Raw genomic sequence first — 24,573 nt, forward strand, 5'->3', positions numbered from 1 at the left:
CATCCTTATACTTATAGACAAGTCTCCTTCTTTCCATCTTTTAGAAAATAGGATCACTAAATGGACTTAAAATATTGAAAAATTGTCTGCATGCTCATCTAAAAGTATATACTTCATTACTGGAGTACAGTAATGATTTAATCTTTTTTTTTTTAAATAGTTTGCTAATGGTAAACCTGCACTGCAGTTATTTCCTCGAATATTGTGTCGAAATGGAGTGGTAAAAAAAAAACATATTGAAATGGGCAGGGTTGTCCAGTTCATCAAGTTTTTCACAATTCCCAAAGAAAGAAGATTGGTTTTACGATAATTAAATCTGTAGAATTAAAAATAGAATGCAAATCAATTTCTATTTTCGATCATTTTAACTATTACCAAATATTATGATGATGTTCATCTATGCCTCACCACCAACTAACGTACACTCTTATTACTTAGATAAAGATGTAGAATAATCTAGATTCTAGACAAACGCATAGAGTTTTAAAATGTAATCTCGTGTCCAGATATAGATCTATCTAAGTCTAGTAGTAATATATTTAGGTAAATCTAGCCGTCTAGGTCTAAATGACTTTGCTTCTTTAAAACTTTTAACCTAGAGACCTTAGAAGATGGGAGATAACCAAAGTAAGCTGTGTGTTTACATAGTTACAACAGGATCAAATTCTGACTGAGCTTAGGTAATGGATCAGGATCAGTGGATCTAGTAGTATATCTATATTTATAGATCTAGATTTTTTAATGAAAATACTTACCATACATATTCCAGTCAATATTATTTTGCCGTTCGATTCGGTTCTTAGTCAGGTACTCATTCTATGATTCTCTCAACTCATTCTGATCCTGTGAGTGTGATTACTTGAACATTCCCGGATTTCCCGGGCTACCGTAACCGTTGTTGTCGAGTCTAGTCGTAGACTGTAGACTTATTATTTTATAGAGGCTAGTTATATTGTTATATTATATATAATCATTGACTTATTAAAAAGACTTATTTAGTTATTACTTTTAAATACCATCTTCAACTTTCTAGATCTATGATAATTTATAATACTGTCTTGTCTAAATATTATAAATATACTTTTTATAGAGTCTAGTCTAGCTCATAATAAAATGTTTAATAAATGATAGATCTATATCTGCACCCCATTGTCAAAGCTGTATGATTTCATCTACCCCCCCCCCCCCGTACCATCGCAAGATCTAGATCTCTGTCTCTAGTAATCTATTACTATTAGTAATTTAATCAATATAAAATTAAGAAGCCTTAAGTCATTAACTAGATAAGTAGATCTAGATTCTAATTTTAGTCGCTTAAGTCCACAATGAGTCAGTCATTGTCATCAGTAATCCTAAAGATCTATAGACTAAATAATAAATTTGTTTAAATATTTAAATATAATATTAAAGTAGGCCTATATCAATTAATATAAACAGAACTAAAATAAGAACCAAGAATTTTTTTCACGTGTAATTACTGTAGCGGTCTAAGTATGTAACTGCACAGTGGGTCACTCATTGCTGGGGAAAAAATGAAAGTATAGTATACCTAAAACAATCTAAGATTTTGATCTAGAATACCACATCAATGTTTCACAAACTGTGTTCCGTGGAACACCAGACCTGAATAGGTGCTCCATGAACTACTGGAATAATTAACTAGTAGGCAATCTCATAAATTAATCTCTCTAAAATAATAAGCAAAATGTTCCACTAAATACTCAGAATGTGCAAAGTGTTCTGTTAAGGTAAAAGTTTGGGAAATACTATACTATACTAGATTATTTAACTATATAAATATTATACCTATAAAGCCGTAACATATGGATGGTATGGTTACCTGGTCATGTGGTATTCGCTCAGGACTGTCATATGGTGGTCTCGATAGTCTTAAGTTTGAACTCTGTAAGCTTCTATTTCCCATCATCCTGTGGAACGTTTGGGCTAGGATGTCATTATCTTCAAATTTGAAAGAACTTCCGATACAACTTAAACATTTAACAATCAAACAATATAGATCTAGAAAAATTAGTATAGATCTATACAGATCTCTTTTTCTCTTTTAGTCATAATAGTGGCTTATTCTGGTTGTATACTGCCTATAGATTAGTAAATCTAGATCTAATGTTTAAAAAAAAAGTAAAGACCTTAGTTGCATATCTCTATATAAATTATAAATATAGACATCTAATAATACATAAAAGTTAAATTAACCCTTTCACTGCAATCTATAGGGTAGATGATGTAAAAGTCATCTGTTTCTAAGGCCTGTAGTTAGTAAGGGATAAAATACCAAAATCAAAATCCCAGTCTTCACCAAGATTCAAACTACAGACCCCTCGGTTTGGAAGCCAAGTGTTTTATCACACAACCACTGTGCCCCCTACATCTTATCTTATCTTATATAATACAGACGTTACTTCAAAAAAGCTATTATTATTTGTTTGTATATATGTAATCTATAAAGATAATTACTCATGAGACACACTCTTAGAGTAAATGGTGCATAAAAGTAACTATCTTCAATAGTTACATACATTTCTTTCTGCTAGACAGCTTTTTATTTTTTTAATATTTTGGAGTTTTCTCTCTTAGATGAATGCTAGTTCTAGATACCCCTTAAAGAGGACTTAACTGACAAGCTTCATCTCTTTGAGTTTAGAGTTTGAGCACTGTGTTCTCACTTTTTAAAGTCATCTCCTTGGACTTTTTATGTCAGATGCCATGTCATAAGTATAAGAATGCAAGGAAAAATTAAATGAGCTCTTGTGTGTATTTTCATTTTGAAATGTCAAAAGGAAAACAGGCCATCTTTCATAAAGGCTAACTCTACCATTGCCCTAAGCTTCAATCTTCAATATGATTTTAAAACTACTTTTAGTCATAACAATCATATAAGTTATTGTTTGTTCTCTTTTGTAATGTTTGAAAACAATCTACATTTCCAATTAAATGCTATGCTGTTCTAAATGAAACAACCAAATAAGCTTTTTTAAATGAACTTATTTTGTTTTGATAAAATAGACCTTGATTTCATTAGTGAAGATAATTATCTTTTTTTATTATTTTAGGCATTATGTTTATAATAATATCATTCTGGGACAGGTGGAGGTCATGTCCTAAAAGCTATTTAAGTAGTAAACATATCTCAATCAATATGATGTTTCTTTATTAATAATTACTTTCTATAATTGCACAGCTATCAAAAAATGCTTTAGCAGCCAATTTTTTATACTCGTTATCTGAACTATGACATGAACAAACATTATTTACAAAAGGCCATAAATCAATTGGTAACTGATGACTTATAATCTAATTTTTTTAACCTAAAAGCTATCTATTTATTAAAAACCCTGCTGAAAAGAATTTTTTATTTAAAAAATAATTCTTTATTATCTTTTTTTTGCTATTCTTTCTTTTTTATAATTAACTTTCCAATATTTTTTTGTCGTTTGTGATATTGAAACAAATAATTAAAAAGCCTTCTCTAATTATCAACAGTATTTGACTTATGCGTCTGAACTTCAAATGTGACTTTCTCAAGAATCCCAATCATCCTATATGAAAGAGAATAGTCCTTAATAATTATTTGCAATGACACTGAAAATTAATTTGAAGCCAATTGTGAAACTTTGAGAATCACTTATATGGGACAAGATTATCTGATTTTGGAATTTAAACAAAGAAATTTAAGCAAACAGAATTAAAATATTTTCCATCCTACTTTAGATCATAAATTTTTTTGTTTAAAATTTTAATAGATAGAATTAATATTAGTAAAATATGCTCCAACATACCCAACTGTCATAGCTACTGTAACTTGCTCATACACAAAGATTGAAAAAGAAAAGTAAAAAAAAAATATAAGAATTTCAAAATAAAGTGGGGTTTGGGCTTTAGTGTTAAATATACAGTATAGAAATAACAAAAATCTATTTGATAAACAAATATATCAAGGTAATATACTTAAACTAATTTTCATTAAATTTCATATAGCATTATTTTGGTAGCACCATCCCAATACTTGATTAATATATTTAATCACTTATCAGATTAATTCACAGCATTAAATAAAAGTTTTAGTACATCTGAGTGGGACAGCATATATGTAATTTATAGAATCCTGTTCAACTGTAATAAAATCCAGTTTAGTAAATCTGAACATATTTTCATTAATCCAATGCAGAGGTCAACAATGGATTGAGAACAGAATGTTTGACTTTGGTGAACTTTGAACAGCAGAGCTGATTTAGGGGATACATGTTTTGTATTTTAAGTACAACCAGTTTAATGTGCAGAAGAGAGGGAAAGTCTTAAGTTGGATGCTGTCCCATCTTAGTTTCATAGTTTCCAAGGTCAGTAGACATTAAAACTTGGTTGAACCACATTTGTTCATTACGTAGCAATGACACGCCATAATTTTCTTTTTATTAAGAAATGAAACACAAAATTTAATAAGCAGACAAAACATGTAAATTATAGTTTTATAGCAGAAAAAAAGATATAATTCAATATATTCAACATATTCTGTCCCTAAATGTGTGCCTTGCCACGCCTTGCCTTTTCCCTTAGATGCTCGTTTGATCCATACATGGTCAATTTGGCTTCCTGTCAAGTAGGCTAACCTTCTGTATCCGTTTGTGTGGGATGACAGTTCCTCCAATAATTGCTTGTGGCGCACATGTTGGCGAACTCATTGTTATTCATCTCATCTAGTCCCTGGTGTCCATGTTCTCTTCATATCCTCTTTTGTTATTTCGACCTTGCCCTTGAAGTCGCCCATTATAATCATAATAATGACAATGTCCTTCTTTGGTTTGTCTTGTAGGATAGGAATCAATCTGTTGTAGAAGTTGTCTTTCACGACCCCTTCAGTGTCGTTCGTTGGGGCGTAGCACTGGAAAATATCCTTTTTTTTCTGTAATGATCCGTGGTCCATACGCCTCTCATTCAATAAGCGCCCACTGTGCCTGCTTGGCCTCAGAACCACTCCCTGTGTGTATGTAGCCTTCTGCTCATAAGAATAACAGTTGCTCTCCTGGAAGTCAGTGGCTTCTGCCCTGGACCAGTCGGTCTTGACTCGCTGATTTCTAAGATGTTGAGGTTGATTTTTGTTTATCTCTGCTGCCAGTTGAACTGTCCTCCAAATCTCTTAAATGTTCCGGACGTTTCATGTAACGATGGTGGTGATGATCCTGGTTAAGACCGGACACTCCGTGTACCGATGTTGATGATGGTCCTGGTTAAGACGATAGTCTGGCCTGTCAACTTCCAGATGACTCTGGCTTTCACCAACCGGCATCATACACCTTCCAGATGGTCCGCGACAACAGTTGATTTGCAGTTTGGTATTTCTGCAGGGCCGGCCTTAGGCATATGCAAACTAGGCAGCCGCCTAAGGCCTTCAGTTGGTGGAGGCCTCGCACAGGAAAAAAAAAATTATAAAAAATGCGAAACTTGGATCAACTCTGAAGTCTAAGTCTCTACTTGAACTCATGGTTTGTTTGTAAATGTTTTAATCTACTTGTTAGACTCCCTATGTTAGAAGAACCTTGTTTATTTCTATTTGTGAATATGTCAAAACGTTATTTCGATGCTTCAAAACGTCAACAAAACGCGGAGAAAGCGAAGAGGTGCTTTATGAATTAAATTTCGTTACTTATCAGTATTGACTGTTTTAACACACACACACACAAATAGGAATTGCGTTATCTTATTTTTATAGTGTGTAATTTTATTTTTCTATTTTATTAGGGGCCACCAAATTTGATTCGTCTATTTCCTGGTTTCTGTAGCTGGTTGTTTTTCAACAGAGTAGGGTAGCTAGATTTACGCCCAAATCTCCTTTTTTAGCCGGGCTTGGGACCGTCCTTGGCGGAGTTATATTTTTTTAAATAGGCCTACACCATTTAATGATGTTGCCGTGGACAGAACTTCGACTTCATCACATTTTTTGCTTTTGAAGCATTAAGACTCACTTGGTACATTCTGTACATATTATTGTAATCAATGATATGATAAATGCATGAATTATAGACACGTTATTTAGATACAAGGGATATACACATTTCTTATAATTTTATCTTATAAATTACTAATTTTCTTTCAAAAGAGAGGATAATTAAGACCTAACGGTATCCATTATGGAAGCATCACTTACACTTATCACCCTCCCTTCCGTCCACTAAAAAAAAAAAAAGCTCTACGTACATTCTGACTTCGGCTACTCAATTCAATATCAAAATATTGACTATACTCTATGTTGACTTTCTGACGGACCCCAGATTTCACAATTTTCGGTCCTTTTTTTTTATTTTAATGACACTCCCTAAGTTTGTATTTGTATACCCACACACACACTTTTCTGCTTTGAATTCTCGGTATAGCACATTTTGGTGAGTTTATTTTTTTACATTCTTCAATCGTAAGGCAAGCAATGTACGGTAAAGACACTGCATACCATCAGTTTCATGCCCTAAAAGGATGGAATTCATTTTCTGAAGACCTTAATTGAATACCCCCCCCCGTCCCCTTAACTACATTTATTTTGGCAGTGTGCTCTATAAGAATACAAGAAAATAGGCCTAGAAGTTTGTTTGTAGTATTTGTTGTAATTACATTGTAGTTTTAAATCCATATTTGATTACTTAAAAATGACATTGTTATCAATGTTTCACAAATTTAAATAATTAAATTGGATAGGACCTTATTATAAAGATCGGGTATTCAACACAATCAACTCATAACGTTTCTTTTGAAAAAGACATTTCTCTATCTTAAATAACGTGATTGGTTCGACAATTCAATCATTCAAAACTGTTTTTAAATTGCCTTACCTTTTCGGATTTGCATTTATCATTAGCATGGTCATGCATACACATAGGGTACGTGAAATTATGCGCATAATTCAGTTTGAAAAGAAGCAATTTCTTTGAAAATTTCACCTTATTTCATCTTCCTCCATATATTTTGTTTCTCTCTCTCTCTCTCTCTCCATCTCTCTCTCTCTCTCTCTCTCTCTCTCTCTCAGATCCAGAAACTACCCAAACAGCTAACAGTGAGGGAAGTAAGCCCCCTAGGTTAGAACTGCTAGATCTACTCATGTTAGGGTTACCTGGCACCAGCACGCCCCAAGGAGGGCAGAAAAGAGGACAAACACTTACAAAGGAAGACAAAAAAAAAATAGACATAGTAATCGTTAAAATGTAGGCTGACTATGTCTTTGATTAAACATGTCAGGAGATAATTGGCTTTTATATATATATTGGGGGCGCGATTGCTGAATGGTAAATGCGCTTGGCTTCAGAACCGAGGGGTCCCTGGTTCTAGGTGACCCGACAAAATAGCGCAGACAAAATAGCGCGTACTTATATAGGATGTGTATAAAACTACCGGATCAGTAGTAATTTAATGTCCTGGGCAACATTTTTGTTGATGTCTCTATCTTTTCCAATATTAATAGATCTGAAAGTATGCCATATATACAGAGAACGAGAGTACTTTATTGTTCTCCTTTTTCATCAATGTTTAAAATGCATAACTTTCTAAAAACAAAATAGGATTTTGAAATGTGGTGACTCCGTTCAAGCAGTGATGGAATTTCTACGTGACATTTCCTACAAATTAACTTTGCGAAAGTTTGTGTGTATGTGTGTATCTTTGCCTGTTTTCAAAGTACACTTTTGGAATGTAAATAAATGATATATTTTAAAATTATTCATTTTAGCTTATAATTTTTGCTTACTGTTTGCATATTTATGTTTTAAGATATTTTAAGTGTTTCCTGCAAAATGACTGAAAAATAATAACATTAAAATAAATTTTAAAAAAATTGGCTCTATTCATATTTTACGATATCTACTAAAGTATTTCTTTCAAAATGACTGAAATATATTTTTTTCTGCGCTATTTTGTTGGCGCTATTTTGTTCACGCTATTCTGTCGGCGCTATTTTGTTCACGCTATTCTGTCGGCGCTATTTTGTCGTGGTCTTATCTCGGTGAAGGGATTTTTTTTCGGGACTTTAATGAGTCCACCCTACTCTAACGGTTAGCTGATATAAGTTGGGGAAAGTAAAGCTGATGGTCGTAGTATTGGTCAAATGACACCCTAGTTAACCGTCGGTCATAGAAATAGATGATCTTAACCCTATAGATCGCAAGGTCTGAAAGAGAGGAGGAACAATCGTAAATATATTTTTTCTAATCGAATAGTCTTTTTAGAAGCAGTTTATTTGTGCGAAGATATATGTGCGTGTGTGTGTGTATGTCACAATGGAATTGAGTGGTGAATATGTCAAGGTATTTTCAGGTGTTTAATTAGAATACCCAAAATTTAGTTCTTTGCAGGAGATCCTGATTTCGGAAATCAGTTACTTCCCTTTCATTAATTTACTCTTCTGTGTAGAAACTGGAAGTTACTAGAATATAAACAACTTCCTGTTTGCTCTTCTCTAACCACCTTGACCCCAATACCACGGGATAGTCTGCAACTCCATCACATTTTCTATGGATTGTATTTGGTGATTGTTTTTCTATGAATCAATGAATTGTTTTTTCGGCGTGTTGATTGACAAAATATCCCTTTTGACGTCAGCATTTTGCCCGTAAATGATAAGCATACAAATATTTGTTCGTTGAAGGAGATTTTCAAGGAAAACTTGTCATTTATCTGCTCTTAATGACTTATAACAAATGAATATTTACATTGGACTAAAGTACGCCATTAGTAAATTCACTAAACCTATAGACACCTTCGGACAGAAGACTAAAAAGTAAAGAAGCAATAATACATAAAACACTAAACTATAACATACAAATACGAAAATCCCAACCTAATAAAATACTAAGAAAGACACAAAGATAAACGCATATTTCTTATTACATGTGCTAGGACAAATTTATACAAGTGCACCTTCTTCCCCAGCGCCATTAGAGCATGGAATCAGCCAGGAAAACCAAAGACGTAACAGAATTTAAATCTCTAATTAACATGCACGACTAGATTAATATATAGATACGCCGCGTTAGACGTAATCATCTTATTTAGAAGGAACACCTGTAATTCATAAAAAGATAAGAATTTAGTTTTAAAACCAAACACTATGAAAGACTAAATTTGATTGCCGGACGGAAGACACGACCCAACGTCTGGTAGCCCTAACTATTGCAGTACCTTTAAAAAAAAAAAAAATTACTACTCCCCTTGAATGGTCTTAGTGACAGGGTTCGGTGCATGATAGAGATCTGTGAACAATGTAGGATGCATTTAGAACGGAGAGTGCAAGAGCTGAACACAAAAAAAAGTTGCCTCTGTATGTTTAGCCTCTCCGTGTATGCATGTTGTGGAAGAGAATGGGTTAAAGTGCATATGTATTTGTGTCTGCGGAAGTAGTTAATGTATGTATACATGTATGTGTTGGGGTGCGATGTTTATTTGTGTCTCCTGAAAGTGTGTGTTTCTGTTTTCGCGTGTAGCTAGTGTATAACTGTCCTTTACACAAGACTTGTCAGAACTGGGGATAGCTAAAAGCCTCTCAAGGTACATAATACAGCTTGGATGGAGATTTTTTGGCTTTTAGAAAACATTAGATTTAGATCTACTAGATATTTGTGGCTTAAGTTCTTAAGCATATTATTGTAATTATTGGCTCATTCTCTTCAGATTGAATTCCTTAATAATAATAATCTTTATTATCCGAGAGGAAGCTTGTTTTACAACGGACCTCATTCACCAATATTTAACAAACAACATTTAGCCACGTGGTTCTCTATCTCTTCTATACAAATTACGTAATCCATAAAGGCTGTCACGTGATACGTTTTTTTTTCATTGCTTTATCAATATTATCACTTGGCTAAATGTTGTTTGTTTACGATTGGTAAATGAGGTCCATTGTGCATTGCAAAAAAAAACAATACATAATTAGAGCAAACAATTTGTTCGATAGCACACTAAATGTTCGTTCATATCGCAACTTTTCTTCAACATTACACGTGAAATTTACAACAGTGAGTTACAATTTGTTCAACGATTTAATTGCCAAAGGAACAAAAGAGTCCTTGTGTCTATTTGTTTTTGTGATCGGTGTCTTTTATTAATTAGTAAAAAGTTATTAATTAATTTGTATATTTTTGGATTGATTCGTGTATTGCCATCGACTATGAATAATTATACAAAATTTCAATTTGATCCGAGAATGGGAAGTTGGAGAACGTGTCAAACCGTAATAAAGGGAATAAATCCATATATGCATCCACATCTTCCATTAAGTACCATTTATTCCCTTTATTTCGTTATCAAACAAAATAACTGATCACCAACAAAATAATTAACTAATTGGTTGGGGGGGGGGGGTATTGATTCATGTCTTGTCAGGTTCAATGAATAATTATGCAAAGTTTTTTTTAAGAAGGTCAACAAAATGTGTACCAGACAGACAGACGGAGTGAGTTGATATAAGCTTTGTAAAAAATAGACACTCAGGTGCTTAAAATAAAAAAAAAAGATATTTTTACCAACAAGAGCTCGTTTTATGAGCCTATAAATTACTCTTGCTGTGAAGGTCGAATTGTAAAGTCTAGATTCTAGAACATCTACTGACAGACACTTACCAATATACTGTACAGACAGCACAATAATAGAAATGGAAAGAAAATAATGTGTCTCACGAGACACAAATGATTCTTGGATTTGACCCTTTGGCCAGCAGAGAATATGAAATAGTTATTTGCTGCTTTTACAGAAATATCTTTTTCTTTTTTTTTTTTTTACAAAGCTCATTCGACTCATTTTGTCTGTCCGTCTGAAAAGAATGTCAGCATGTTTTTTTCTCCCATTTCACATTATTAAATCAAGTTAAAACTTTGCACAAAGTCCATGACAATACATGAATCAATTTTTAAAAAAAAAGACCGATTAGTTAATTAAATGGTGGTAATTCATTAATTTTGTTTTATATAGAAAAAGGAGTTAAACGTTGCAGTATTGATATATGCAGCAGTGATTTTGAGGTTCTTCCCTTTAGATAAGCTCCTTTTTTTATAATTATTATTTTGTTTGGTTATCTGCCATTGAAAGAGATTCTAACTAAGGCAAAAGACAGGAATGGAGAAAGACGGTCAACGAATCTTGCATGGTGCGCCTACGGTCCAACAGACTAAGGGTAAAGGTAAAATCTAATATGTGTGGTGATGTGGAAAAGTGGAAAGGGTTCAAATCCTTGCGAAGTGTAAATATTGTGCCGGTTATTTCAGAGATATTCGGTATGGGAATTCTCCGGCCCAACAAGAAAATGGCGGCTGGTTGCATTGTTTTAGCTTCTCCATCTCCTCGCTGGCCAGACCTATCGAGGATCATAGATCGATTGTTTACAGACTGAATGTGTACACGAGTAGACAATACTAGTGAGACAAATCAAAGGCGAAGAATGTGGATGGGTTGATAAGTAAAAATCATTGGGTCAGATCGTCATTCACAAGTGTTGATATTTATAAAGTGTTCATTGTGTAATACGGTTTAATGTTCCCTCAATGTGTGGCCATGTTTTTTTAATTCTCTCTCTCTCTCTCTCTTTCTCTCTTTTAAGGAATACATAAGAAACCAGAGCCACATGCCTTTTTATCCTCTTTTTCTCTCTCTCTCTCAAGTGCAAACACACACACACACATTGAAAGAAATAGAAAAAACTATCTCACACACTCTCACAAACATTGATTCACCCACCCAAAAAAAAAGATATATATCTCTCTTTTATCTCACTCACACACACACACACACACACCAACATACAAAAGTCTAAAGAGAAAATCTCTCCCCTCTCACTCTCTTGCTCCTACATACATGGGCACACAGGGAGAATAACGAGCGAGCTCTCTCTCTCTCTCTCTCTCTCTCTCTCTTCCACACACACACACACATGCACATAACACAAGCACATGAACACACAAACACGACTCTCCAAAAAGAGCTCTGGAGACGACTTCCCTCTCTTTCTTTCTCTCTCTCTCTCTCCCTCCCTCTCTTTGTATATTACACACACGCACACGTAGACGATCACCAACACTCATAAAAGGGAGGAGGAAAGAAATATGATGGGGGGGGGGGGGAGATCAATCCATAATGAAAGACGTTTGGTGATGTTATGTCTAGTTTATTTATATATGCTAGCCTTCAATATTAATCCCCCCTTCTGACTAGTAGTAGGGCCTCAGTGGTTCGTGGACTTTACATTTAGTATACACCATTCTCACTTCATGGTGATCAATTCGGACAGCCACCATAAACCCAGACTGCCACCATAAACCCGGACAACCACCTACATTTGTAACCTCCCCTCCCCCTTTTTCAAATTTCTTCTTTTACACAAATATTTTAAGGCCTCTTTTTAGGCTTTCCGTTGGCGTATCGCCAGTAATTTTGTTTGTAAATTGGGCACCCTTTTGTTATTTATTTTTATTTACCATAAGTAAAACATACTAATGACAAGATTGTCTTCACTTCGACTGAGAATCGTCCCTGATAATTGTCGTCTGCCTGTCGTCTAATTTAAAAAATAATACTACGCTGTCAAGCTGTACACTTGCAGAAGAGGCATGGGAGTAGATGTACACCTCTGATGTTCGAGCCGACTTCTCCCCCACCACATCCGGCAACCCCAGCACACGCACACACACACACAACACACCGTGTCCGAAGAGAGACGTGTTCCTACACGCTAGGAGAGTGTGAGGGAGAGAGTGAGAGAGGGGAGTAGAGCGAGGGTGGAGTGACTGAGGAGGAATAAAGAGGGGAGGAAGAGAGTGGCGAGAGAGGAGCTAAAAGAGGAGGATGAGAGAAGAAGACCAACGCTGCAGAGAGTTTTCTGTAAAACTAGAGTGATCATCTGGAGGACTCTCTGCAGTCGGCTATTCAGTGTAGATCTAGATATAATAGAAGACTGTACCACGTCGTTGTTCTGTGGGTCACTATGTCTTTTAACATCGACATCAACATTTAATTTAATTACTTCAACCTTCAATTAGAAACTCTCTCCCCAATTTGTTTTCTGCTTAATTTTCATGTCCAAATAGCATGCAGCAAGGTGGACACTGTGTTACGTGATAGACCTTCAACGTCTCTACAGTGTAACATATAATAGGGTTTACAACACAAACATAGATTTAGATCTAGAACATCTTATCTAGTTTTCTTTCGCTACCTAGCTACTCTTACTTGTCTATCGCTTTACTAATTACTATAGTAATTTCCAACATCTCTTTCCATGTCCCTTTTTTTTTTTTTTTGGGGGGGGGGGGGTACCTTTCTTCTAGTTATTTAGAACTATACTTCAAATAGTCACCAAAGATTCTGCCCGATTTTAGAAAAAAAAAAACAGCACCAGAAATGTATCTTGGTGCATCCATTGTCTAACTAGAAAGTAGGAGACTTTCAAGAGAGTTACTGTGTGAATGTCATCACTTCCACTGAGAATCGTCTCTGATATTTGTCCTCTGTATGTCGTCTTATTTTGTGATGTGCTTGTGAAAATTCAGTAACCAAACCTAGAGATTCAGGTCATTTATTACTATCATTATTTTCTGTATAGTAAATATTACAATGTCATAGAATGGTAGAAGCTTGACTTCGGAACAAGAGGGGTAACGAGTTCGAATTCCCAGGAAGATTGCGATTTTGCCATGGCCACAAGACACGCTCGTAAACCATGTGTCATTGAAAGTTCTTCTTTTCAGACTTAGCGATCCATAGGGCTGACGATGGCAAGCTCATCTGTTGTTTTTTGTTTTTTTTTTTTTTTGGCCAACGGTTAACGAGCAGGGTGTCATGTGGCCAGCACTACTACAAACCGCCTTTACTTTCCCCAACAATAGTTGGGTACCCAGTAGAGTTGGGTGGAGTTAGGAGCGCCCTAAAAATCCAGAATTCAAAATGCAAGTCTTCACCGAACCCAAATTTGGAATCCAAGCGCCTAACCACTCAGCCGCGCCCCTATCTGTCATAGAAACAGATTATATTTACATCATCTGCCTCCCCCCCCCCCCCCCCCAAATCAACCTCTGAATGGGGAAGTTCGCTTACTTTTTTGTTTGTTTGTTTTGTTTTCTAATTAATTTCTCTTTTATGTGTCAATAACACGTGATTCGATATGCCTACAAACTAGACAGCCATGTCCAAATAGTGCCTGTTAGCTACTGACAATGTTATATTAAATGCAGTTTACGCTAGATCTGTATACCTCATCGTCTCTGTAACTGTAGGCCTACAATAAATGGTTGCTTGGTGCTGTGTAATGCGTTTCGAACTGTCGTCACAATGGTGCCAAGTTCGAATCCTACTGCTACTGCCCAAGCGTTCTTTGTTCTACTTGGTCCCGCAAGGTACACATGTTTATTGTGCATCCTTTACCGTGTAGCAGAAGGTCTAGGCTAGGATATACGAACATTTACATTGAAGTGATTAATATAGTTGGCCTCCTTCAGTCGTAGAACGACTACGGTTCATCTCGCACACTTTTTCACGTGGCTATGGAGCCCTATTTTGGAGAGACACTCCCGTCCACAAATATCGCAGGTTAAGGTGGCTTTCGCTTCGGTGGTAGAGGAGCTGGCCATTTGTTTTGCATTTTACGTTTTTCTTTCAGAGCTGAGGCCCTTGTTCTTTCACTGTCCATAGCTTTCTTGGTCACTGTCTCTCTCCATCTGGTGCGGTCTAGAGCTATGTCTTCCCAATGGTCAGTATTGATGTTCACTGATTTGAGGTCACGTTTTATTGCATCTATTATTAATAATAGCTGTGTAAAAGTAAGATTTGATGCCTCTCCTCAAATTAAAATCAATAAAATCTTAAATTGTCTTATTCTTTACCCTCACATGATTATGTCTTCCATCATTCATGTATATATTTATATAAATATAATTAAAGAAACATAGGAATGGTAACAGCTATCTCCCCCGCCCCCACCTTTTTTTTCTACAACAAATAAACTAATAGCACTTTCGAAAGCATCTAGAAATGGTTGTCAGTTGGCTATTTTTAATTTCATTCTTGTATGGTCTAATTGTCTAATGAATCTGTATTTTTGTTTGTCTTTGTTTTGTCATGAGATGTAGATATATATTTCTAGATCTTTGTCTAGATTCCGAAACGACAATCGATCATAATCGTTATAGGTATTGAAAAGTTGGTTAATGAAAAAAAAATTCCATTCCTTTTTCAGTGTTTATATAGATCTACGTCTAGACTCTATAGCTCACAAAAGAACCCTACCCCACATTCGCCAGTTGATGAGAGTCATATACCGACTTATCTTTGAAAGAGGAGTATGAGAGGGAGGAGGTATACGGAGGTATAAAGAGGAAATCGCGCATGCGCAAACGTTATCTTCGATTTCATTGGTTTAAATAGTAATTATGCAGATCCACTGACGTTGTCGGCTACAATGTTGGGCGCCTTCTCTATCACGTGACACTAGTCCGCCATATTTCAGCAATAGACCTGGAAAGTTGTCATGGGCTTTACGTCATTATTAATGCTGTATGTTTGATTTACGGATGAAAATTATTTATTTGTCATAAATGGTATGTTTAAATAATTAAAAAAATACATTTTAAACATTATCTTTGATATTTTTTTTAGTGATATGGATATTCAATTATTAGCCGTGACGGTTTCGGCGAAAGCGGACGCATCCGTGTGTGTAGTTTTTGAGTATTAGAATAACGTATGCAGGGGGGAAACACCGGTTTACGCGGTGACAATTTTGTGGAAGGGGGAAATCCAAATGATTTCCTCCCTTCATTTATAAACTAGTAGGCTAGTTCGAGGAATCTAGTCTAGATTAGGTCTAGATCTTCTGGTCTATTTCAAATATAGATCTAGATTCTTATATTTACTTTAAATTTAGGCCTAGAGGCACTAGACTAAGAGTTATTAATATTAGAGTAGAGTTATGATGAGTTCTAGAGTCAGTTATATAGAATAGTGAGTAGTGACTTATACTATCATCATCAATTGACATCATGAGTATACTAAATACTAGTATTATAGTATAGTCACTAGAGACCAAAGACAGAGTCCACAGAGATCAGCTTTAATCTAGCTAGATCTAGAATCTAGAGTAATCTAGACTAGATTTAGATAGAGACAGTCTATAGATCTAGATCTGATTCTAATCTCTAATATTTAGATCTAGACCTAGTCTAGAATACTAGATCTATTATTAATTATATAGAGTATCTATTTATAGATCTAGATTTTTAATAATTGTTACACTTACTCATACTTACTGTATATAGAATAATTTAGATCTAGAATGTTTAAAACTATACATTAATAATAATTATTAATATAGTCTAGATCTAATTCAAATTGGTTTATATTCATTTCTACATCGATCACTAATAACTAATGAAACATTTTTGTTATTTACAAAGCAAATGTAAGCTTTATGTTTCGTTGTTTCATTGTTACTTTTCTATAAAAATAAATAAAAACTGAGCACATTTTTGACATGCTAGCTGTTCACCTGATAATAAAAGAGAAAAAGAGGGTAAAATAGAAATGGCCAAATAGGTGACATTGACTGACCAGCATTCATGATATATACTATATCCTCTCTCATTTACATCATTGCATTAAGGTGTGTAACTTGTAAACAAGGTCACGATTGAATATTTAACCTTAAGTGTCAATTTAAAAAATGTACAAGCATCTTTAGTTTTAATTCTTAGCATACTAATGAATTGATGTACTATTTCTTTTTGTAAAGCTTTTGACTATTTGACCCTATGTTATATTTTTTTGTTTCTATTTGATCTGTGGCAATTATCTTTTTTATATATATATTAGATATAAGATAATTGCTACACATCAAATAGCAAAGCATAAATATATGTATATAATATATTATATGGTATTTGTAGTGTTAAGTGTACTATTTCTTTCCATTAGATGAGACAACTTTTGATCTTTTACTGTGAATTATTCAATGAAATGCATTTTATTTCTTGTTATTTTCGTGTTTAATTAAATTTGTGTTACTTTTATATAAATTTTTCTTTTTTTTTTTTTTTTAAGATGGCATCCAAAAAGACCAAATCCACTGATGAATCAGATTGCAATGAGGGTCCTAAAGATTTACTTAAAAAGAAAAGACTAAGCAATGGTGCTGCTGTAAAAGATAAATTAGACTCTTCCTCCAATGATATAGACAGCTTCTCAGATATCAGTGAAAATGGCTTGGTTAACAATAGTCTTTCAGAAAACGATACTGCTCATACTGTGCAAAACATTGAAGCAGATGAAGAAAACTGCAAAACTGTTGATAAGTCCAATGAGGACAAAAACTTAAATGGTAAAGTTTCTGTTGAAAAAAATCTAAGATCAGAGTACAAAAGAAAAATGACAAGAAGTGCAAGTAAAGAAAATAAAAAGACAATTAAAGATGACGAAGATGCAAAGGATTTATCCATAAATAGTAAGGTAGAAACTCCAGGTTTAGAAAATAATATATCAGTGGAAAAAAGTGATAAAAAGAAAGACAGTCATAATAAAGACTCTAAAGATGAAGAAATTGATTTGGATGGTAAACAAGTTGCCAATGAGAAAAGCGGTACTGGTGAGAAGGAAAATAAGGAGAAACAGGCAGGTGAAAAAAGCAGCAGTGAGAATAAAAAGTCCAAACAATCCGAAAAGAGTGACAATGGAACTGATGACATTGAGATTATTGGTGAATCCAAAGTTGTTAAAGTTAGCACCAGCAATACCCTTTTAACTCAAAATGTGGTATTTGTTCCTGCTGCACTCACTAGCTCTGTTACTTCACACAACATCATAACACAGGGTTTCACTGCTACACACAGCAGCCTTTTAACATCACCCAGTCTGCAAAGCTCCGTAGTTACTCATGGTGTAAGTAGTGCATCAGCTCCACCTGTCCAAGGTTTAAATCCAGCTTTTTTAACAGCTAATGTACAGGGCAACTATGCTTTTAATAGTGGCATTCCAGCACCTGGCATATCTTTGCTGACACCAACTGTTGCTCCACCTAAACCAAAGTCTAGCTTGGATCAAATTGAACTAATTAGGTGGGAAATTCAGAATAGAATTAATACCCGCCCAAAATATTTTAAACCCAATTCATCTTCTGAACTTGGGCCTTTGGCAAAATTTTTATTTGATATTGGCTCTGATTTGATCAAAGAGTCTGTCTACCATGAACTTGTTAAAATACAATCAAAAAAAGGTGAAGATGAAAAACTGACAGATAAGGAAAAAGAGGATTTAAATAAGCTCAAAGAAATTGAAAAAGATCTTTATGCTACAATAGGCCACCTGAAGCTAAAGCTTAAGAAACACTGTAAAGGTTGTAACTATCAAACAGAATCTGAAAATGTCATGTACTTGCACAAACAGTATCCCCATGAAGATGGCAAAAATCTTCGTTGTGCACATTGCTCATTTTCCACACGGCAAGCAATGACATTTAAGTTTCACATTGAAGCTGAGCATAATGTACAGCCTAAACTACCTGAAAAGAGAGCTTTTTATGAGTGTGACTTGTGCCCATATGAAAACAACCAGGAACAAAAGCTCATATTACATAAACAACGATGTATTAAACAGTTCCGGCCCTTGTTTAACCTTCATCCAGGCTGCCTTTCGGGGGCAGAAATAAATTTGTGTTTAGAGAACATCTTTTATAAACCTGTGATTCCAAAAAACTTAAAACTACTACAGCAAAAACATGCTCAACAACAGGCTGCATTAGCAGAAGCCAGGAGGCAGCAAGCTCAGGTACAAGCCTTAGCCGCCCAGAAAAATGCAGCAGCTCTTGCAGCTAAGAAGCAACAGCAGCAGCAACCAAGAATGCAGGCAGTAAATGGACCACAGCTCAACTTTCAAAATGCTGCTAGACCACCCTTAACCAAACTACCTGTGCAACAACCACCTGTTCGTTATAGTGCTGCTAATGTCAAAACACCACGACCAACTGTAGCCAACATATTAAATAATAGACAGGCTCAAGGAGTAAGTCAAGGAATTGCACCAGGTGGTTTTGAGGTTTGTGAAATTTGCAGTGGTTATGTCAAAGACAGAAAAGCACTGCGCATACATTTTTTTTATGCTCATCGTATCGATTTACCATTTAATTTGTTTGAGCGCAATCAGGCGCCATTATACTGTGCTACTTGTTACGTCAGATTCTGGACTGCTCAAGGCTTGCGCAAGCATATTGAAACACACAAAGGGGAAAGTCAAGCTCGGGGAGTAGTTGGTAAATGTATATCTTGTTTTGAGCATGTTACAAATTTACTGCTTCACATGCGAGTTGTTCACAACAGAGAACTACAACATTACATAAATGCACTTATGTGTATGTTCTGTGGGGGGCACTTTAGCACACGTCAAGAATGTGAACGTCATATTATAAGGGCACATGGTATTATAGACCCGTTAACAGGTGCAGTTAAAGTGAATGGCACTACTACTCAAGTGGCACAGTCAAAACCATCAGCAACTCCAAAAAAGACACCCGGAAGCAACACTTTAGTCAAGGGCAGTGTCTGTGTTCTGTGTAACCTGAATTTTGGCCGCAACGTGGATCTCACAAGACATTGTATGCGTATGCATCATACCTGCATGAAGTGTGGCATGGTGGTTATTGATAAAGCATCACTTCTAAAGCACACATGTCTTTCTTCGCCTAGTGGAACCAGAGATTGCTGTATGTGCTCTGAAACTGGCTTTCATCCTGCTTACTATGTCAAACATCTGCGGGACAAACATTTAAAGAAGTTTTCTATTAAAGTTCATAAATTGTCGAAAGACGTTATTGAAAGGTGGACCAAAAGGCCATATTCAGCTGAAGATAGCAAAGAAATACTTGTTGAGATTTCAGATTCTGAGGATGATGTCAAGCAAATATCAAAACCCAATGTTTCTCCAATTAAACGTCCCAGAATGGGACCTGCTTGCAAAGTTAGGAAACCTCTTGAAAGTCAGCCAAAGGTTGAATCTGAAGTAGTAAGAATTGAAGATGATAGTAACGATGATGATGTCGTTGTTGAGAAAGTAGAACTGGGCAAAAGAGGCAAGCTATTATCTGACAAAGACACTATTGTAAAGGATTCTGCTGAAAAGGCAAAGCCCAAAGTAATATGTGATGAGAATGTTGATAAAAGTATTGTTATAAATGATAGTGTGTCTGAAACAACCGATGACAGTAATATTACAAAAAACACTGACTCTAAGGGAACTAATGAAGCTCAAAATAATGGAAAGGATTCACAAGAAAAGAATGATGATACATCTTCAGGTCAGGAAAGTAAATTGCCAGATGATGATAATTCAAAATTGAGTCATAAAAGAAAATTGTCTGAAGATCCTGAAGAAAATAGTGTAACTGAACTGAGTCCTAAAAGAAGATTATCAGAAGATCAAGAGGATAGGGATATAAAAGCGAGTCTCAAAAGAAGATTATCTGTAGATGATGATGATGATGCTGATAGAGTGTCACCAAAACAATTGAAAGAAACAAACTGACTGCCTTACATTAGTAATCACAATGACATAACTGTACATAGTTCTTTTGTAACTTCAGACTCATTCCGAAATTTGTAATCATCATTTTACTGTGCTCATGTACCATAAATTTCATTTTCAGCTGCTTAGCTGTTTACAGTTGTCGTTAAAAATAATGATTCATAATAGTTAGTTTGAGACTTGACACTTGACTGTTCAAGATTTTAATGATTTTAAGTGCAAAAACTAACATACTGTAATATGAATAATTTAATAATGATAAATTCGGTAAGGTCCAATATGATTTGAAGAGGTAAGGCACCCATTATGTCCTTACATTTTTTTTCCTAGGTTAATGGCTCAGAAGTGTAAGTCTCAAACCTGTCTTTCACCTATTTATTGCTTGCTTGTACTGAAGTGTATCTTTTAAATAAATAATAATAATTAAAAAAGCTGCCAAATTTTTAAAACTTTTTTTTTTTTTTTTTTTTTTTTTGCTGATATTCTATTTAAGTACCAGTATAGTATGGTATTTTGTTGATTTGTAGCCTTTTGATTACTCTTAGCACAGATATTACCTTTTGTAAAAGTTTATTTTATGATATAGCGAATTAGCAGAACTGTTTTTTTTGGTCAATACTTTTTTAAAATACATACTGTAAAAGTCTTGTATTATTTTTTTTAAGAGGTCATTATTCTGCACAAGTTTGTGGATTGAATCATTTATTTTGTGCTAAAGATTGAAAAGAGTGGTTTAAGACAGTTAAACTGATGATATACATGTCCTAAGTCGTAAATATGTTCTTGATTTGACAGATGTTTTTAAGTTCAGATATTTTCTTATTCTATTGTAAGTAACGTGTTTTTGTGTTCATTTAGAAACACATGTGAATATCCCGTTATAAAAAGATCAGCTGTCCTTTATTAAACCCATCTCAATAAAGATTTTTTTTTTTTTTGAAAAATTATATAAAATACACTTTGTATTATTTTAACAAGAATAATTTTTTAAAGAATAAAAAGGGTAGTTGACATATTTAGTGTAAGTTGTGCATTAATCCCCAGGAGGTCTACTGTGATAGTTGTTGTTTGTTTTCTTTTTGTAAGAGATATAAATTTCAGAACTCCTAGAATAAATTAAATTAAATATTTAGAATAATGTTCACACATAGTTATAACATTGCAGAATAGCTTAAAAAAAACTATCTACTGAAATATCTCAAAAATGATTTTTAATACTATTTCAAAAAGTAATTTTTTTTTACTTCTTGTATAAAATCAAATAATTTTACATTCTGCTCTTTTTTTTTTCTCATCACAGTTATGTTACCCTTTTTTTTTTTTTTAACATCATTAATGTACTTCCAACTGTGGCTTAACAATTCTTTATATTTGTCAAAAAGAAAACTAAAGCATATAGCTATCAGAAGTTAATATCACTTTTTTGAGTGTCCTGTATGAATGTGTCTTGATGTGTGATAAATTTCAATTTCTATATATTCAAACATAAATTTAACTTTTACAAGAGTTCTACCAAAACATGGAGCTCTATTGCCGCAATTGACCTTCTAATGAAGTAGGTGGTAGTGCATAAAATCTGCATCATCTCCTAATTATTAAAGGCTAGATGAAGTTGTTTACATAGACAGTTCTGTAGCAGTAAAACAAAAAAGTATTACTAGTGTGTCAGCTGATAGTGGTTTTCAAATGAAATGACACTTAAGAATATATATCTAGATACACCGGTACCGTACATTCAAATATTTACTTTGTTACATTTTCAGTCTGGCATTTTAATGTATAAAATATAGCTAACATACATGTAGATTTTCACTAATTTTTTTTTATTGTAACAGCCATAATTATTTCATTAGATGGGAAATATTGTCATCAGCCTTTCAGTCTAGTCGCAGCCAAAATTATAGCAGTTTAAAATGAATGTTTTGTTAATCTTTTTTTTAAACTGCATTTCTGTGAGCCAACAGAATGAATAAAAAGAAGTTTTAATTATATTTTTGTCTAAAAGTTTGTAAACTGTTAATAAAAGTTGATCAATAATTACTTACCTTTTTGTTTTCTGTTGAAATAGTTGTAAGTATAATAATTAAATGTTTGTATTCAAGAATGTGTCTTTATTAGATTTGGTCAGTAGTATGTTGAATGCTACATGTGTTGTGTTTAATAAGATTGTCATGCTAATGCAATAATGCCACTGGCTACTATTTCCCCATTCATTATTATAACCAGACACTGCTTGTAACACTGTGGAGGTATGTTTGATTTGTTGAAGTGCAAAATTTTATTTTATTTTGTATTTTATCTTTCAAATGAGTTTTTACATATTTTTTTTTCAGGCTGCCAATATTTGTTTCAAATCAGCATCATCTTTCCTTGAGTTCCTCATGGAACATAGGTCCCAGTACAAACATGCCACTCTCCATAGTCTCTTGCTAGTTTTTTTAATGGCTTCCTAGCTCTTTTCTGTCCTCTCAGCTTCATCTAGTATACTGCGTTGCCATGTTCTTTTTGGTCTTCCTCTACATCAATATTTGTTTCAAACACCTGTGCATAAATGGTTAACTATCATTTTTATTTTATAGTTTTCAACAAGCATGTATTATTTGTGCTTTGGACTGTCTTCTTGATGGTCTTGAGTTCAAACCAACACCATCCAGCTAGTGGTTTGGGCTAGGATGTTATCTTCAATTCTGCTGGAACATCTAAAACAAACAAAATAATGCTGTTAAATTTATAATAATGACAGCCAAGTATTTCTCAGTCATCCATTCCTCTAGTGATATTTTTTATTGTCAATGGAGTGTGGTGAAGTAGTAATGTTCACATTTTTTTGAAAGGCTTAAATGTTGTTGTTTTTTCCTTTAGTTGAGTTAGAGCTAATGAATACTGGAACTGGGCATCAATTATGGAAAGTAAAGGTAACTGGTTGTTATTCTGTCCACATAATTATTCTGTTGTTTGTTAGCCACAGAAACAGATGCTTTTCATGTGATCTGCACTTGATGCCTGTTCTTAAAGGAAAACTATTTAAATGAATAACCACACCAGAAGCCAATGATAGACTGGCTTATTAGTCATCAAATGTCTTGGGGGGGAATAAATTAATTCTGTTGACAAGCAAAAGAGAAATCTTTTCTAAATGCCAGATTTGAATAATGTGATGCTTCTTAAAGTGTTATCCTAAGCAGACTGTACACTTGTCTGTAAAGATAATTTTAACCCATTAGCTGAGGGACAATCGTAAGCCAGTGGCACTGCATTTTGGTGAGCTGAAAATACTATAAAGACCAGCTTCCTTCCTCCGGCAGACCACGGTTGTGTCTGTGCTGGATGGGGCAAAATATGTAGATCGCAGCTAGGACTGTGTAGTCACATGAAATACTGTACTCCTCCATCATCGGTCTAATGCTAGCCTTATGTGTATATATATATAATATATACAGATTTGGCAGAAAAGGTTTGACCATTAACAAATTATATATACCGGTAGATCATATTTTTAGGGTAGCATTACCCTGTGGATAATTTAATTCAGTTTTGTATGAGAGACACAAATTCTGTTTGTCGTGTAATTAAAGAAGAAAATAAAAGACCCAAAATCAAGACTGAGTAAAGTTGCATTGGAAAACTGCATCCCTAGATCACAGTCTGACACAACATGAACAAAAAACAATGCTTGTGGTAGCCCTGGAAAAGATGTTTTGATGTAAATATCTTGATTAGAGCACAACAAAATAACCAGTACTGGTACAAAAAAAGTCAAGAACTTTTTACAAAGAACAAGCTGAGTCAAGATTGAAAAAAAAAAGAATATAACTGCAGCCTTTAAACCTCTACTTTAATCCAACACTCACAAATTAAAATCAGACCAAAATGTGGCAGCAAATAATCATTTATAATGGAATTGTAAAAGCTAAGGAATAACAAAGAAACATGGCTGCCTGGTCTTGCGGTTTGCACGCTGGACTGTCGTTCAGATTCATCGATGGTCCCGGGTTCAAACCCTGCCCGCTCCCATCCCCCGTCGTCCTGCGG

The 24,573-nt window shown here is 34.4% G+C and overlaps 1 protein-coding gene across 4 annotated transcripts; it reads left to right on the plus strand.

The window, feature by feature from the left end:
- The first annotated feature begins 643 nt into the window (after nt 1-643).
- On the plus strand, nt 644-22,581 carry LOC106053731 (MOG interacting and ectopic P-granules protein 1-like). Of its 4 annotated transcripts, XM_013209332.2 has the most exons (3): nt 644-680; nt 4,187-4,355; nt 17,074-22,581. In XM_013209332.2, the coding sequence occupies exons 2-3, from the start codon at nt 4,323-4,325 to the stop codon at nt 20,539-20,541; spliced, it is 3,501 nt and encodes a 1,166-aa protein (XP_013064786.2). In that variant the 5' UTR covers nt 644-680; nt 4,187-4,322; the 3' UTR covers nt 20,542-22,581. The 4 variants fall into 4 exon arrangements, with proteins under 4 accessions (XP_013064786.2, XP_013064787.2, XP_055892143.1 ...); XM_013209333.2 differs by lacking the exons at nt 644-680; nt 4,187-4,355 and adding an exon at nt 15,416-15,575; XM_056036168.1 differs by lacking the exons at nt 644-680; nt 4,187-4,355 and adding an exon at nt 15,824-15,978.
- The last annotated feature ends 1,992 nt before the right edge of the window (nt 22,582-24,573 follow it).

The sequence above is a fragment of the Biomphalaria glabrata genome, chromosome 7 (genome assembly GCF_947242115.1).
Source record: "Biomphalaria glabrata chromosome 7, xgBioGlab47.1, whole genome shotgun sequence".
Classification (NCBI taxonomy): Eukaryota; Metazoa; Mollusca; class Gastropoda; family Planorbidae; genus Biomphalaria; species Biomphalaria glabrata.